This window comes from Petromyzon marinus, chromosome 55 (assembly GCF_048934315.1).
Source record: "Petromyzon marinus isolate PM22_M1 ecotype Great Lakes invasive population chromosome 55, UKy_Petmar_22M1.pri1.0, whole genome shotgun sequence".
Classification (NCBI taxonomy): Eukaryota; Metazoa; Chordata; class Hyperoartia; order Petromyzontiformes; family Petromyzontidae; genus Petromyzon; species Petromyzon marinus.
Window position 1 is genome coordinate 1952945 of NC_133721.1, and position 15952 is coordinate 1968896.

Genomic DNA, 15952 nt, shown 5'->3' on the forward strand with positions numbered 1-15952 from the left:
GCAGCAATTTGCGTTACATCTGATGACAAATAAAAAGTCCTCAACAAAGAATTAAATTCATACATTAACAAAGATAATTTCCACCAGCAGATGGTGCTAGAACGTGGTATGGCCAGAGTACAGTATTCTATCAGGGTTAAATCCATCTGAGTCATTGTTTGCGTAGCTTTCTGGTGGATCGTGAAACCCGCTGAGATCCAACAGAATGAATCGCGGTGCTTGGTGGATTAATACCGCTGCTCCGTTGGCATCTCGTGGCCATACCGCAGCCTGTATCTACTGTAAATTTAATCTTCATATTAAATAGAGGCTACAACAAATGTGAATATTGTTGTTGTTGTCTCCCTGTACCGTTACAGATACTCGGATGTGATTGTGCACCGGCTGCTGGCCGTGTGCGTGGGCGCCGACCCCACGTACCCGGCGCTCACCGACAAGCAGAAGCAGCAGCAGCTCTGCAACAACCTCAACTACCGCCACAAGATGGCGCAGTACGCCCAACGCTCGTCTGTAGCTTTCCACACGCAGGTGGGAGGCGGAAGTGTGGGCCACGTGGAGCTTGCACGGCGTGTGCTTAGGCACCTGATAATGAGTCCATTCGTCTCTTGAAAACCATTTTTAAGGTCACGAAAGCAGGCATCGTATTGTGCGTGTAGTAAGAATCAATTGTTTTCTATTCACACGCTTACGTGTGGTGGTGCCGTGGCTGTACTGGTTGGCTACACTTGACATTGCTTTTCAGCATTCTTCTGTGTTTGCTGAAAAACCTCGTCACTTGGCACATTTGCCCATGATGTGACAACTTTATTTGATTGGCTCTGTCAGGTGATGGAGGATTATAGTCAATACAATTGACATTGTACCTTCACGATTGAACTCAAAATAATCCCCATGACATGATGCCAATAGCACAACTGGAATAAATTAGCGGGGGGATGCGGAAATCACCTTAAATTTTGTTAAGTAATTATGGGCTTGGTAAGTGATGCGCGTGTGTCTGCTCTTGGCCACGTAGCGGTGATTAACGGCTGTTGTTGTTGTGGTCTCAGTTGTTCTTCAAGAGCAAGGGAGTGGTGAGCGAAGAGGGCTTCGTGCTGTTTGTGCGCAAGAACGCCGTGGTGGTGCTCATTCCCAAGTACGGCTTGGAGGGGATGGTTTTCTTTGACTCCAAAGATCTCAAGCTCAACGTTACCTTCGACGAGGAGGTAGGGCATGTGTTCACTTAACCGGGAGGCATTGGCATTTCCCGAACGGCTGAATTCTGCATTTAAACCCAGGACTGGCTTAATGCACTGGGACCCAAGCCCACTGACCATCTCTCTACGATTAGGTTTCTATCAGACACACAGACACTTGGTTTAAGGTGGAAGAACGCAGTGAGATACGAAGCTCCATTTTTTTTGCCATTTGGCAGTGTGGACTATTACAGAGGAAGTTACACCGGTGGATACATTAGAGCCGGATGGCTCACAGGGCTATACCAAAATAAACTGAAACTGAATTAAATGATGTAAATGCGTTTCAAATATAAAACGGTCACAATTAAATTTGCTTTGGAAATAACTGCCATGACTGAGCCCGTATTGTCTCGGAGAGGACATCACATTAAAAATACAGTAAAATCCCTCAGATCCGGAAGAATTATAGAGAAAATCTAATGCTTTCTGTAAACAATGAGAAACTCGAAGGGCAGAAAAGTACTTGTAGAATAAAAACAAATGAGGGAAATAGTAGTTGATGCAAAAAGTGATCTCTAGATGGCAAAAAGCACATTTGTGATCAGTGGATCCGGTCCTTTCCAGCATGCCTTGTATGCCGCATTACATTGTCACTCTGTGTGGATAATGCACACAGCCTAATTTGGACCAGAAGCTCAAAAGGGTCAACATTTGCAGCCATATTTTAGGTATGTTCTTAACTGCAATTGTACACTCCATATAACCTAAGGGGGGTTGCATCTACTCCTTAATGATGGCCAAATAAGGCTTTAAAATTTCTTGGCTGGCCCGCACATCACGATCCCTCGGTTGGTTTGGTCATTGCAGCCATCGGCTTCTCATGCCTGGTTTTCAGCTCGCGGTGAGGTGGCCCAAGCGGTATTGCATTCGCTGTGTGTTGTGGAGGTTTGCGTTTCAAACTCGGTGGCCACTCCGGTTAATACTGTGGTGTGTATTAAGCGTAAAATATTTACAGGCTATCCGCTTTAACAGTGGACGTTAAAAGATCCTGTAACGTTATTCGTGTGCCAGCATCATGGTCCAAGGTTGGCAAATTACATGCAAATTACTTATTTGGGGAGCACATATTAATCGTTCGCCTCCTTTTACAAAAACGTAGCAGTGACCTTGAATGCAAACGTTTTGAGAATCAGTGAGGCTTTTCTGAGTGACCCTTGTAATTGTATGAATAATAACGTTGGGTTCACGTCAATCCGTACTTGTATGCAGGGCACTTGGCAGAGAGCAGTCAGCGGTAGTGTAGCGGTTAGCGTTCTGTGCTACAATCCTGGCGACTTGGGTTCGATTCCTTCGCACGGTCAACACCAGTGATGATTATCTGAACCGGTCCTGGGCCTCCCCTAGGTTGACTCGGAACTCAATTGAATGCCTGGTGCGGTGTGTAAACATCGCCACTGGGGAGACAAAGGCGGCCGGGCATGGCGCTGGCAAACCACCCCCTTGTGTGCTGTGCCGGCCTTCATCTGTGCTCCTCGCCAACAGCACTTGCCCCAACAGTCTGTTAAGGCTACATTAGAGATGTCTTTGTGTTTTGTGTAGAGCCTCACACTGTGCGTGGAGGGCATCGCGCTGAACATGTTCGACCGCGTGTGCGTGCGCGTGTCGCTGGATTCGTCCAACCTGCAGCACCAGCGGATCCGCATGCACCTCGTCCGTCCGGAGGTACTCACCGTGCGGCGCGACGCGCAACCTCGGAATACCACCGATTTGTATTGTGACCATGCTGCTGTTGCTGCTTGCTGCGCCAGCAGTAGTGCACAAAAAACAAACGCTCGCCGCATCGGAACGTCAGCGGGCCGAAAATTAATGACACAAGCCACAGCATAGCGCTTGTTGCCATGCAACCCAAACTGTGGGACCGTATAGTAAACCCATAGAGACACAGAGATACATAGGAGATACAGAGAGACCCATTATGATTCCTAGAGATTCATAGAGACTCATACAGATACATAGCAGTGCATTAAAAACAAGCTCCTGTACGATTGTGGCCATGCAACCCAAACTATGGACCACATTTTACACCACTGTAGTCTGCGCTCCTTCAATGGAGGGGGTGGCAAGATGACACAAACTCTCTCCTGAGGCTCTCCCGTGGCTATCAGACCCATCCATTGGCATTTAGCCCCTGAACTTAATACCCTTATAACACAGGAATAAAATATAAACTCCGGTCTTGGATGGAAAAAATATATGTATAGCTAGCATTTTGAGCTGCAGTCTGTTGTTCTATACCTCCTGTAACTGGCAAATTGGATATAACGCGATGATGAATGTATGAGGGAACGCATTTTTTTGTATAACGCGGATCTGAACTGGATTTAACTCGGTTGAATGAATGGAACTACGTCGCGCGATTAGGAATAAGCGGTTGTGTAACGGCTGCCTCGGCGTAGCATCACACAAGGCGGGATGCTGCTGGATGCTTCTAGATGCTACCCACGTTCCTTAGTCTTTGTTCAGCCTGTGTTACGCATCTCACGCGTTATTGCGGAATGCGCTTTACCCCATATAATATATTATTTATTATAACACGATTTTTCCAAAACGCGGTGTTCTTGAGGTACGCAACTACCGTATTATAGAACAGACTGTATATCCAAAGCCTATGGGATACTATCCCTACCTATATCAGTTGTGACTGTCCGTGTGTTTAAATCCAGCTTGAAAACGTCGTTATTAATTGGCTTTTCCTGGATTCTGATTGGTTATTACTGTGAGGGGAATCATTATGATTAGCTTTTATTACATTTTGCATGCTGTGTAAAGTGTCAGTATCACTGTCATTATTGTTATTATCGGCTTTTACTTTATTTCTATTGGCTTGTATCTATACTTGAGTAGTTTTTTAATGTCCAGTGCTTTTTTGAGATATTTCGATATCCAAGGTGCTGTATAAATTAGATTTTTATTATGGCCCTAGTTCATTACACAAGAAGGGCCATTATCTGAAACGTGACCTATTTAAATTATCGTTTGGGGCTGTTGTTGATGAATGCGAGTTCTCAAAATACCAAGCTAAGTCAGGGTGTGGGAGCCTTGATAGATATCAGATGTCTTAACAAAACTCCATGAGTCTGTTCTGCATGGGTTTCCTCCGGGTTCTTTGGTTTCCTCCCATATCTAAAAAGAATCATGTGTTGAAACTGGTATTAAGGTAGTTTACGTATCGCCATGGGCGGCAGGGTGGCACATTGGTAAACCCTTGCGTCTTGCAGCAAGAAAACTGGGTTTGATTCCCAACTAGAGTGTTACTGTGTGGAGTTGTCATCTTCTCTCCCCCTGTTCCTCAAAAGTCTTCAGACTTGGCGAAGTTTTTCAGTGTTAATAAGTGTAATAATAACGTATCACTTGTGTTGGAAATACTCGCATGTGTGTGTGTGAGAGCATTGGTGTAGTGGTTAGCACGCTGCGCTATGAACCCGGCAACCCAATTCCCACTCACCGCCAACACCAGTGAGGATTATCTGAACTGCTGTTTTGCCTACCCAAGGTCAACTCTTTCTTAAATGAGTACCTGGTGCAGTGTGTAAACATCAGCACTGGGGAGAGGTGTTGGCCACTTACCCCCTCGTGGGCCATGCCGCCTAACAGCAGCACAGTCTGTTAAAGGCTTATTTGGGTGACTATCTTCGTTGTACGTTTGTGCCATTTGTGTGTCCGCTGTCACAGATTCCAGGCTACAACCCTGCGGAGTCCACCCCATGGGGCTCGCCTTCTCCCCGGCCTAAGAAACCCAGACAGCACTAGTGTATCGTGGATGCGGTGTCAACAAGATGTCGGAGGAGGTGCATGAGTGGGCACACACTCTGGGTTTTACATCTGCAGAGTTAATTAAGTGTACATTGTGCTCGCAAGCAGAGGTGAACAATTGAAAAAAAAGCAGTGGCGGTTATGAGAAATGTTACCCTGAAGTAACAGACGGTTTGCACTCTGAACTTGCGATCCAGAGGTCACCGGTTCTTCGTTCTCCTGTCGCAGCGGTTCAAATGGTAGTACAATCAGCCAATGAAGGTGTATACGCGTCAAGATGTATGAAAGGTTTAGGATATCTTATGCCCCACTTCTTTGCCAGCCAAGACACTGACCCCCTTGTGATGAAGGTGATTTCACAAAAATATTGGTTACTGAATCGGTGGTGTTTATTGACTAACGCAGCAGTGTCCAACCCACAAAGCACTGTGATCCATTCTGGTATATCTCAACATGTTCCGTGATCTACCAGCAATATATGACCAACAGTTACCCGGATGGATTTAACCGACTAATAGAACACTGTAGACATGCCAAGTGCTAGTGCGATCTATTGGTTTAAGATATATATTATTAATCCATTAATTCTTAGTCGGGGATTTTGTTTTGCCACCTGCTATAACAAGAATTGCTTTATATTAGAGGTGTTAATTCCTATTTGTCCAGAGATCCACAATCAAATCTTTTGCGATCATCCACCCATGGATCGCGATTCACATATCGGCTACCACTGATCTAACAGTTGAAAACCAGTTTAACACGTAGGCTTTCGCGACCAATATCCATAACACAGGTTTTTTGGGTTAGATCGCGTAATAAATATTTAAATGTGTCGGTAAACCCACCACCACCCGACACAGCCAATTCGAAAGGTTTGTCACATTAACAGAACGTGCCAATTCGTTACTAGTAACATCACACCGGTGTCTTGGAGAGCAAAGCCCCAACATTTATAATCTGAGTACAATGTTTCACCAGTAATTACAACCAGCTTCATCAGGCGACAGCCAGATTCGTGGCGAATCCTCGTTCCTTAATGCGCATGCATAATGTGTGTTGATTAACATATAAATAACCCAATCGGCAATGGATACCCGTAGTCATATGCATTCATTGATTCCCCTCCCAATTCGCGAAAGAAGTGCTCACAAGTGATGGCTGTCGCCTGATGAAGCTAGTTAGTGCTGGGGAAATGTTGTACTTAGATTGTAAATGGTGTGGCTTTGCTCTCCAACACACTGGTGGACTGTACTAGTAACGAATTGACATGTTCTGTTTATATGACAAACCTTACTAATTGGCTGTCGGGTGGTGGTGGGTTCAACAACACATTTATATATTTAAACGATCTAACCCATAAAACGTGTATTATAGTTGAAAACCTACAATTGTGCCAAGTTTGGCCTGTCGGAGTGGGCCATTAGAGTGGCCACTCGGAGGGCAAAGCTCTGGGGAATCCGAGCAAGAGCTTCGAAGTATGATTGTGCACGGTGACACCCGCAGGGGTCTCGTGATGGATGGCAAATGGAAGATATTTTTTATCGCGAGAGGATTCCCTGCAAGGGTTGTTAGGTTACTTATTCTTGTGAGGATGCCATTTACTGTATGAAGGGGCAGCGGTCAGCTGCATAGAACAGAGTATAAAATTCCCCGAGCTGTTGCTGTTTAAATCGTCGGTTTAATGAAGAATTTCACATCAGGTCTTTTTTACACAGCTACCCCACCCCTCATCGGACTCTGTGCAATCACACAAGGAATGTTTTTGGAAAAAATGTCGGTGTCAGAAAATTTTAAGGTTTAATCGTTTACAAATGCGCATTTCGTTACAGCTTCTCTTGTCCTTTAGACGTGCAAAGATAATTTCTGACAAAATATTGACACGTTTTCAAATTGTTTCGTAAATGGTTATAACTTTGCTCACGTATATACAGTACTTGGGCAATAATTCTGAGCTCCTGGAGTAGTGGTAAAGATTTAAGGGAGTTGATGTCTTTGCGACTTTGTGTAAATGTGTTTTACATTTTTTAGCTGAATCGTATATTCACAAGCATGTACACATGAGTTATACGCGTTTATATACAAAATTAAACCGATTTCTTTTCCATGCATCTTCTGTTATTTTGGTTACTTTAAGTTACGTTTTCCACTGCTGGATGAACATCTCGCCACGTGATGTTGGATGTCAGGTTTAGTTTGACCATACTTCACCATGCTGGTCACTGTTGGATGATAATAATGTCCACTTGCAATGCACCACCGCGCAGTATTCACTCGCCTTCGAATCGAGTCCTGCACCGCCGTTTCACATGCAGATTTGATTCTCAATCCCTGGGCCAACTTGCTCCTGATTAGCATGCGATTTGCCACATTTCGATCTCGGAGGTGATTAAATGCGCCGGCTTCCAGGCTTGTTGAGCCGCTCGGAGCCCAATTAACGAAAATTGTTGCCAAAGCAAAAGCGTGAGCTCGAATGTTTGTCCGTGTTATTTTCAAACCACCAGTCGAACGCCGGCCTCTGCCCACTCCGACCGTGCGGAGGCCCTGGCCGTCGGGGAGGCCCTCATGGTGCCTCACGGCAAATGTGGGGCCCGGGTGGGCGCGTCGACGGTTGATCGCGTACAGGCGGTGCAACTCCCACAAATGAAACATCACACCTTGCTGATCTCGTGTCCAGGAGCATAAACGGTCATCACGCAAACTCCGGTCATCCTCGCAGCAGCAGCTCTTGGCCATCGAACAAAGACGATCACCGCTTCCTTCCGATATTAGAAGCCACGAGCTATGAACGACTCGGAGGTTCGAGCAACCACAGCCGAGTGGGAAGGCAGCAGCAGCCCAGGCGGTGAGCCAGCTCCAAAATCCCCCAAGCACTGAAGTTCTCGATTTAGTACATTGAAAAACACGACGGTAAGTGAAACAACGTAAATCGAAACCAATTTTGCCATTCACTTGAGGGGCCGTCCATAAATGACGTCACGCAATTTTTGACCTCTCGTCACTCGGCGTCACAAAAAGTCAGACCCCCCCCCTCAAATATGACGTCACAAAGCTCTGCCCCCCCCCCCCAAAACCATATTTCCATTTTAAAAATAAAACATGCTTCAACTATTGTCATTGTAGTGCGTGGCGCTGCACTGATGTTGTAGGAGTGTTATAACAATTAGTGTTATAACAATTCTATACTTAAAGTTGCGCATTTTGATGTGACGTCACATTTCTCAAACCCCCCCCTCCCCCTTGTCACAAATGTCTGAACCCCCCCCCGAGGTGCATGACCGCGTTACCGTGTTCATTCTGTGGTGAAGGGATGAGGAAAAGGAAGAGGGAAAAGCATCCAGTGTCGCCGCACGCAGGCAACGTGTTTATTACACAGTGGTCAAAATATAAAAATGCATATATATGTAGTGGGTTCCACGGACACTGGAGACGTATTTAGAGGCAACACGGTTTATTTGTAACTTTGAACAGAACTCCCCTTAACTCCCACTATCTAGGGAGGTACAGCCTCCGGGCTAGCGTGCCCTCGCACTGGCTCTCAGCCCTCTGGCTATCTGTGCCCTAGGGGAGGCTAACTGACCCGACCCAGCCAAGGTACGGGTCCTGACCACTGGTCCGAGCTCGGCCCAGCCCTTACAAGGACGTCGGACTCGAGGTCCCAGGGTCCTAGCTAGGGAGGCTACTCTGACCCGACCCAGCCAAGGTGCGGGTCCTGACCACTGGTCCCCGCTCGGCCCCGACCCTTATAAGGATGTCGGGTCCCAGTGTCCTAGCTAGGCTGGTCTTCTGTTCTTCGTCTTCGGAGCACTGCCCCGAGCTGTCCCAGAGGTGCCCCTTTAATACACCTCTCGGGGGCTCTCCGCCCCCGGTACCGCCCCCTCTCTAGAACCTTCCAGGGGGCTCTGGAAGAACCCCCCAACCCCTCACCTGGGGCCTGGCTCAGGGTGGCACCCCCTATGGGCTTGTGCCCGCAAATGCAGGTAAGTATACCGACGGTATAGGATGTGCATTTATGACGCTACATATATGCGAGAGAGTTTGTGGACAAGAGTCTGCTCTGCGGGAAGCAAGCATTGCCATACGAATGAGATGAGCTCGCGTTTGATGCGGGCAGTCTTGAGGACGACCGTCGACAGGCACGTGTGGATGCACGCCGTGGTCACAGCGCAGCGCCGACTCGTGTAGGTGGTGATGGCCCAGTTGTAGAGAGGAATGCTGGAGCTTGGAGCAGATGTAGCCGAATGTAGGATAGAGCATCTTGAGGAGCGTTGCCCTCGACCCCCTCCGGGAGGCCGTATGGTTTACTTGGCACTCCCGTCCCTTAGAGTCCAGTCTGATGTAGGCCTCCTCAGGTTCCAGCAGCCTGGCTTCGTAGGTCTTCATTGCACCGCTCTGCTCGTCTAGCATAGTCTGAAGGGTCATATGTGGCTGCCTCCTGAATCTTCACCGTCCTGCAAACCTTACTCGACATCTCGTTGAGGACCCGAAGAAGGGCAGTATTCTCTTTGTTTTGTTTTTTACAAAAGGGCTTGTAAGAGCTCTCGTTCCTCCCACCGCGATCTCTGGTGTCAACTTGAACGGGGGGGGGAGGGGAGACAAAGCTATGGCTTTTTTCCCAGGGGATCTGTCTTCCATGGAGCACAAAGATACAGGCGGAAGGTCCCCTTGGCCTAGCCATGAGGTCAGGCTCGAGTTGCTTACTGAGGACCCTACACCTAAGGAGGCTGTGGATCGTCCTAGGAAGCTCCAAAGTAGAAAACCAGCTTTCCAAGGCCCCCTATAAAGTGCCTGAGCCCAGGTAGAAAAATAGGAAAACTATCAAACAGGAAAGCGAGTGGTTATGTTGGGTCGAAAAAGGTAATGTTCTAATAATGTAGGGGTTGGAGCGGTCATTGCTGCTTACTCGGCCATGACGTCACTGCAACTCGTTTGATTAACACTTTTAAAATAAAAAATCACGACGCGTACTGAACATATTATTCCGAATCGGTTTTACCACCACTACCACCATGACACAGTGGCAAGGCTGGCACATCGCAGTGCAGCTGCTACGCTGAATCATATGAATAAATATAATCAAATCTAGAAATATCCTTTCTGTACCCAGGAGAGCCACATTGAGTCTCGAGACTCATTATTAGCTCCGTGCTGCATTGAGATGTTTGGACAATTTCAAGCATCAGGGTTCGGCACGTAGGAGGAAACCGGAGAAACGCGCAAATGTTGTGAAGCTGGCTTGGTGGTAGAAGTCAGTCCAGAACATTTGGCCCCACACCTATCACTGTAACGAATCAGTGTTCTACGGGGGCATTCTAAGCGAGGACTGATTGTATTAAAATCTACTTTGATCTACGAATCGTAATGTATCAATAATGTTAACGTGTAACATGCCCCACGGTTTTTCTTAATCTGGAAGGAGAGAACAACGGATGATCTGTGTGCTGATGATGTTGGTGATGATCTCGTAATGGCTGTTCACTTCGAGGAGTGGGAGAGTCTGATGGTGAACCTGGATCGTGCCAATAAGAGGTAGGGCCTTACCATTCGCCCTACCAAATAAATCAAAGCAGTACCTGCCTTGATATTTTGTATGTCTTCAAGGACTCCACCCCCTCAACTCCGCATGATAGGTAGTTGTGGAAAGAGTGGAGGTATTCCCATATCTGGGCAGTTGTTCATGACCAGCTCCAATTTCAGAGCGAAGGTCTTACTCTGAATTAGTTCAATGGCATATCCTTTTTTCAGCTGTTTAGCGCCGTAAAAAAGTTACATGGCCTATCACTTCATACAAAGCTCTGGTTCTTTTCTGCCAAACTTGTCCTCTCCCTCCCAGCTATAACCTCCCGAAAGCAACATGTGACCTTTGTTTTGGCGTGACAAACACCAGTGAAAGCAAAACACCGAAAGTGTAATGACTACACATAATGCAAGAATCTCAATTGTATTTCTCAACGGGTATTGAATATGAAGTCCCAGGAGTGGTGAAGGTGCATCAGCCTGCAGACCCACAGGTGGCAGCGGTGGATTGGCTTGCAGACGTTGGGGTGGTGGTGGATTGGCCTGCAGACGTTGGGGTGGTGGTGGATTGGCATGCAGACGCTGGGGTGGCAGCGGTAGATCGGCCTGCAGACGCAGGGGTGTCGGTGGTGGATCGGCCTGCAGATGTAGGGGTAGCGGCGGTGGATCTTCCAGCAGTAGCCGACCAGTGAAGTTCTCGAATAAATTTACGCAATTTGCCGAACCTGGTGGCTTTGGCACAGGCGGTGGTGGTGGTGGATCTCCCAGCAAAAGCTGGGGAGGCAGTGGTGCATCTGCCAGCATGAGCTGGGTTGGGATGACAGCGTTGGATCTCCCGGCAGCAGCCGGGGTGGTGGTGGCGGTGTTCGAGATGCCAGCAGCAGCCGGGGTGGCAGCGCTGAATCTGCCAACATCAAGCGCCATGGCGGTGGGGGTGAATAATATGCCAGAAGCAGTCGGGGTGGGGATGGCGATGCATCTCCCAACAGCATCCCTGGTGGTGGCGGCGGAACTGCATGTGGCTGCCAGGATGGCGTTGGAGGCAGTGGTGGTGTTGGTGGAGACCGTGGCCGTGGCTTTCTCCAGCTCCTTGAGCTATCGACGCATCATTTCCAACTGCAGATGGCGCTCCACGTTCTCCCGTTTGTATACTTGAGTGCAGGGAAATCATCGACAGTTTGGTCAACATTAGCCCCTACACGAGCCTTCTAATCATCGCAACTCTTCAAACTATATCGCTTATATAATGTACATAATTTCAGTCACAACAAAAATTACATATAACACATCGGGGCTGTGAAAATTACGGCTTCGTATTGTCATGCGAACGGTGAGGAATCAGCCCAGAACTACACGGGAGGATCTTGTCAATGATCTCAAGGCAGCTGGGACCATAGTCTCCAAGAAAACAATTGGCAACACACTACGCCGTGAAGGACTGAAATCCTGCAGCGCCTGCAAGGTCCCCCTGCTCAAGAAAGGTCATATACATGCCCGCCTGAAGTTTGCCAATGAACATCTGAATGATTCAGAGGACAACTGGGTGAAAGTGTTGTGGTCAGATGAGACCAAAATGAAGCTCTTTGACATCAACTCAACTCACCGTGTTTGGAGGAGGAGGAATGCTGCCTATGACCCCAAGAACAGCATCCCCACCGTCAAACATGGAGGTGGAAACATTATGCTTTGGGGGTGTTTTTCTGCCAAGGGGACAGGACAACTTCACCGCATCAAAAGGACGATGGACGGGGCCATGTACCATCAAATCTTGGGTGAGAACCTCCTTCCCTCAGCCAGGGCATTGAAAATGGGTCGTGGATGGTTATTCCAGCATGACAATGACCCAAAACACACGGCCAAGTCAACAAGGGAGTGGCTCAAGAAGAAGCACATTAAGGTCCTGGAGTGGCCTAGCCAGTCTCCAGACCTTAATCCCATAGAAAATCTGTGGAGGGAGCTGAAGGTTCGAGTTGCCAAACGTCAGCCTCGAAACCTTAATGACTTGGAGAAGATCTGCAAAGAAGAGTGGGACAAAATCCCTCCTGAGATGTGTGCAAACCTGGTGGTCCAACTACAAAAAACTTCTGACCTCTGTGATTGCCAACAAGGCTTTTGCCACCAAGTACTAAGTCATGTTTTGCAGAGGGGTCAAATACTTATTTCCCTGATTAAAATGCAACTCAATTTATAACATTTTTAACATGCGTTTTTCTGGATTTTTTTGTTATTCTGTCTCTCACTGTTCAAATAAACCTACCATTCAAATTATAGACTGATCATTTCTTCGTCAGTGGGCAAACGTACAAAATCAGCAGGGGATCAAATACTTTTTTCCCTCACTGTATGTGAGGAGTCTGTGGGTCGCAACATCACGTACGGCTGGAAGTAGGACATTCCAGACTAAGAGGGTTCATGATGGCAATGTCAACGACACTGAACCAGCCAGCACAACTCACTGCCAATAACACATATCACATAATTCACTCTTAAGCAATTGTTCAATCAATTAATTTAATCACTACAATTAAAACCAAAGAATCTCCCAGAACAAACACTTCGCACTCTCCTCCGTCAGCCACCTGCATCGACAATAAAAACGCATCAGTCCAGCAGTGGATAAAACCTGGCGTGGGAGGTATGGGGGGGCGGCTTACACTTGCGGTGGACAGCAGGGGGGTGTCTGGATGCAGTAGCCATCGCAGATCAAGCGGTAGTACTTGTCATCGACTGCCATGCGCCAGGGTAATGGGCCTCTCCTACACCCACACACATCACACATCCAGCGGCACGCACGTCACACCGAGGAGCACGCACGTCACACACCGAGCAGGTTGCACAGGTCTCCTTTATCAAGACAAACGTGGAGCAGATTACAACTACAACTCTTCTACGCCTGTCACAATGCCCCCCTTTCCCCCCCTCCCCAGTTTATGGGGTGGCGCGGGCCTCACTCCCCCCTTCGCGTCAGCCCCTACTAATAAATGGTCCGGTTGCATTGTGAATGCACCACTCGAATGACGTGCAGTCCCGTGGCGCACTGTAACGGGCTCGTGATTTACTCACTAAAATTCAATGTAAAAAAATAAAAACGATCCCAAGACATTATTTAAAATAAAGGATGGCCATCGTGTGTCAGCATCACAGGCGAAAATTGGCATGTAAAAAAACTTCAATGGGAATCACTCAATTGGGATTGCTCGCAGCAAACAGCACTTGACCTGCTTGCAGGTTAGGTGCTGAATAACCGTGTGTCACACAGAGAACAGTTGCCACTGAGGGTGCCCTTTTCAAATGCTTGAGATGATATGTGATTATCGGGTGTAACTGTGCACACTTAAAAAATTATAAGCGAACTATTATCGTTTCTGGTGGCAGGGTGGTGCAGCGGTGATCTTTGACCCTCGCAACAAGAAGGGCCTTGGTTAATTATCCGACTGGCACTTTGCGGAGTTTTCTACGTTCTCCCCTTTGTTCTGTATGGGTTATCCAGTTTGCTCACGTAGCTAGAAAACACACTATCACAATGTAACTGGGTATTGGCCAAGCATCCCAATGCTAAAGTTACCTGCAAATTACTTCACTGGGATGACACTCGGCAGCAGAGCCGGATGATGGCTTGCTGGGGCCCTATGCCATTGTCAAGCTTAAGAGGCCCCTTCTATGAATGCCTGTATATTTTGTAAGCAGAATGAAAATCACTGCTTTGGAGAGTCTTTTTTTCTCACCGATCTTAATTTTTTTAAACAATTATGTTAAAACTCGAAACCTTGAGTCCATTTCTTGTTTCGTATTTAGAGCCCCCCCCTCTCTTAATGCGAGGCCCTAAGCTGTAAGTGTAGCCGGTGTGAGCTCGCCTGTGATGAATCACACGTATAATTGTGCACTCTTATTTTCTATGGGTGGCCAGGAGAATTTATTATTATTCAAGTGAATGCAATGGTGATCAGGGGATTGGACCCAGAGCCCCACGTACACAGTAGAGTACAAGGGAACGCCCACAGTACAGATTTGAGCTGACCTCCAGATTGAGAAATTGAACTGTGTTATGACTTGGAGGGTGTTTCTGAACGCGATTGTTACCGACCCGTCCCGAAGGGAGGAGAGGGGACAGGGTGGACCGGCTGCATGAGCTTACTCTTTGGCACTGCACAGCACAACATCGCCTGCCTACTGCAAAAAACTCGGCAGGACCTTCCTGAAAATAAAAGTCTTCGGAATCAGTGAGGCCTGTCCTTCGGAGGACAGGCGTAGTCTTGGTCGTCACAAGCGAACATTTGTTTCTCCACATTAATTTGTATCCCCGGGTTACCATCAGGGCTGGGCGCTGCAAGCTTAGCTTCTGAGATCTGATGAGACTGGTAGCCGTTTTTTTAAAAGGTAATTTCGGCATCTGGAGCCCAAGCATGCAACAACTTTATGCAACTTCTTGGTTCTTTCGGTAAAGTCACGTAGAATGGAAATAAAATAATAAAAATAAAACATAATAAAAAATAAAATTCTCACGACGTTTCGGCCACAACACAAGTAGCCTTCTTCAGGTGAAGGAACAGAACTGTCGGGACGACAGCGCTTCAATAACTGCTGCTAAAATTCGCAGGGTCTTTTAAGTTAGGTGGGAGAGGTAAAGCGCCTTGACAAAGGAGTTTACATATCAAACAGGATAATTTAGCATTGAAATAGCTGTGTTAAAGTGTTGGATCAGCAGGGTGTTAAAGTCAGAAATTAGCATGTAACTGGGAGATTAGCATGATGTTAATGTGAGGGATTAGCATGCGACTGGTCACGGAAATAGCTATGTTAAAGTCAAAGTTTACATATCAACAGAGGCATTTAGTATATGGACGCTAAAGGACTGCAACAACCCAACTATTATACAATGAAACCGATGTGAAAAAAAACTAAGTATAAACTACATCAATATAATAAATGTACTCAATATATTCTTCAATAAGTTGAGCTATAAACATAAAGTAACTGGGTATACACTACACTATATAATGAATACCATATAGTAAACGAATTAACAAAACTAAAATATAAAATAACAAAACTAAAATATAAAATATAAACTACATCAATGTTATCAATAAACTCCATATACTCTCCAATCAGCTGAGCTACTAACAATAAGTCATTATACATTACAATGTCCTATGGCGAAAAAATGGGTGGCGTTTTTTTTCCTTCTTTCCAACGTTAGCACCACGGAGAGCGACGAGCCTCGTTCAGACGGACGAGTCCATCCATGCTCGGAACGGAGGAGGGGGGAGAAACAGCCACGATGCGCTGCTCTGTCCTGTGTTGCGTTACAACCATGCCATAAACTAGACTACTATACATTGTAATGTTATACCTTCCAATCTAAACTACATTGTATTATATCGTATACACAGCCCAATGTAAGCTCTAACATTATGCAGTATATTGATATGTCTCCAACTAAAATT

At 46.7% G+C, this 15952-nt stretch overlaps 1 protein-coding gene across 1 annotated transcript in view; it reads left to right on the plus strand.

Annotated features, from left to right (window-relative positions):
- Nucleotides 1-10741, plus strand: part of LOC142905591 (exosome complex exonuclease RRP44-like) — a 101853-nt gene extending 91112 nt beyond the window's left edge. Inside the window, exons 5-6 of the mRNA XM_076052216.1 lie at nucleotides 360-541; nucleotides 10734-10741. Of these exons, the coding sequence (XP_075908331.1) occupies nucleotides 360-541; nucleotides 10734-10741 (190 nt within the window). The remainder of the gene's footprint in view (nucleotides 1-359; nucleotides 542-10733) is intronic.
- The last annotated feature ends 5211 nt before the right edge of the window (nucleotides 10742-15952 follow it).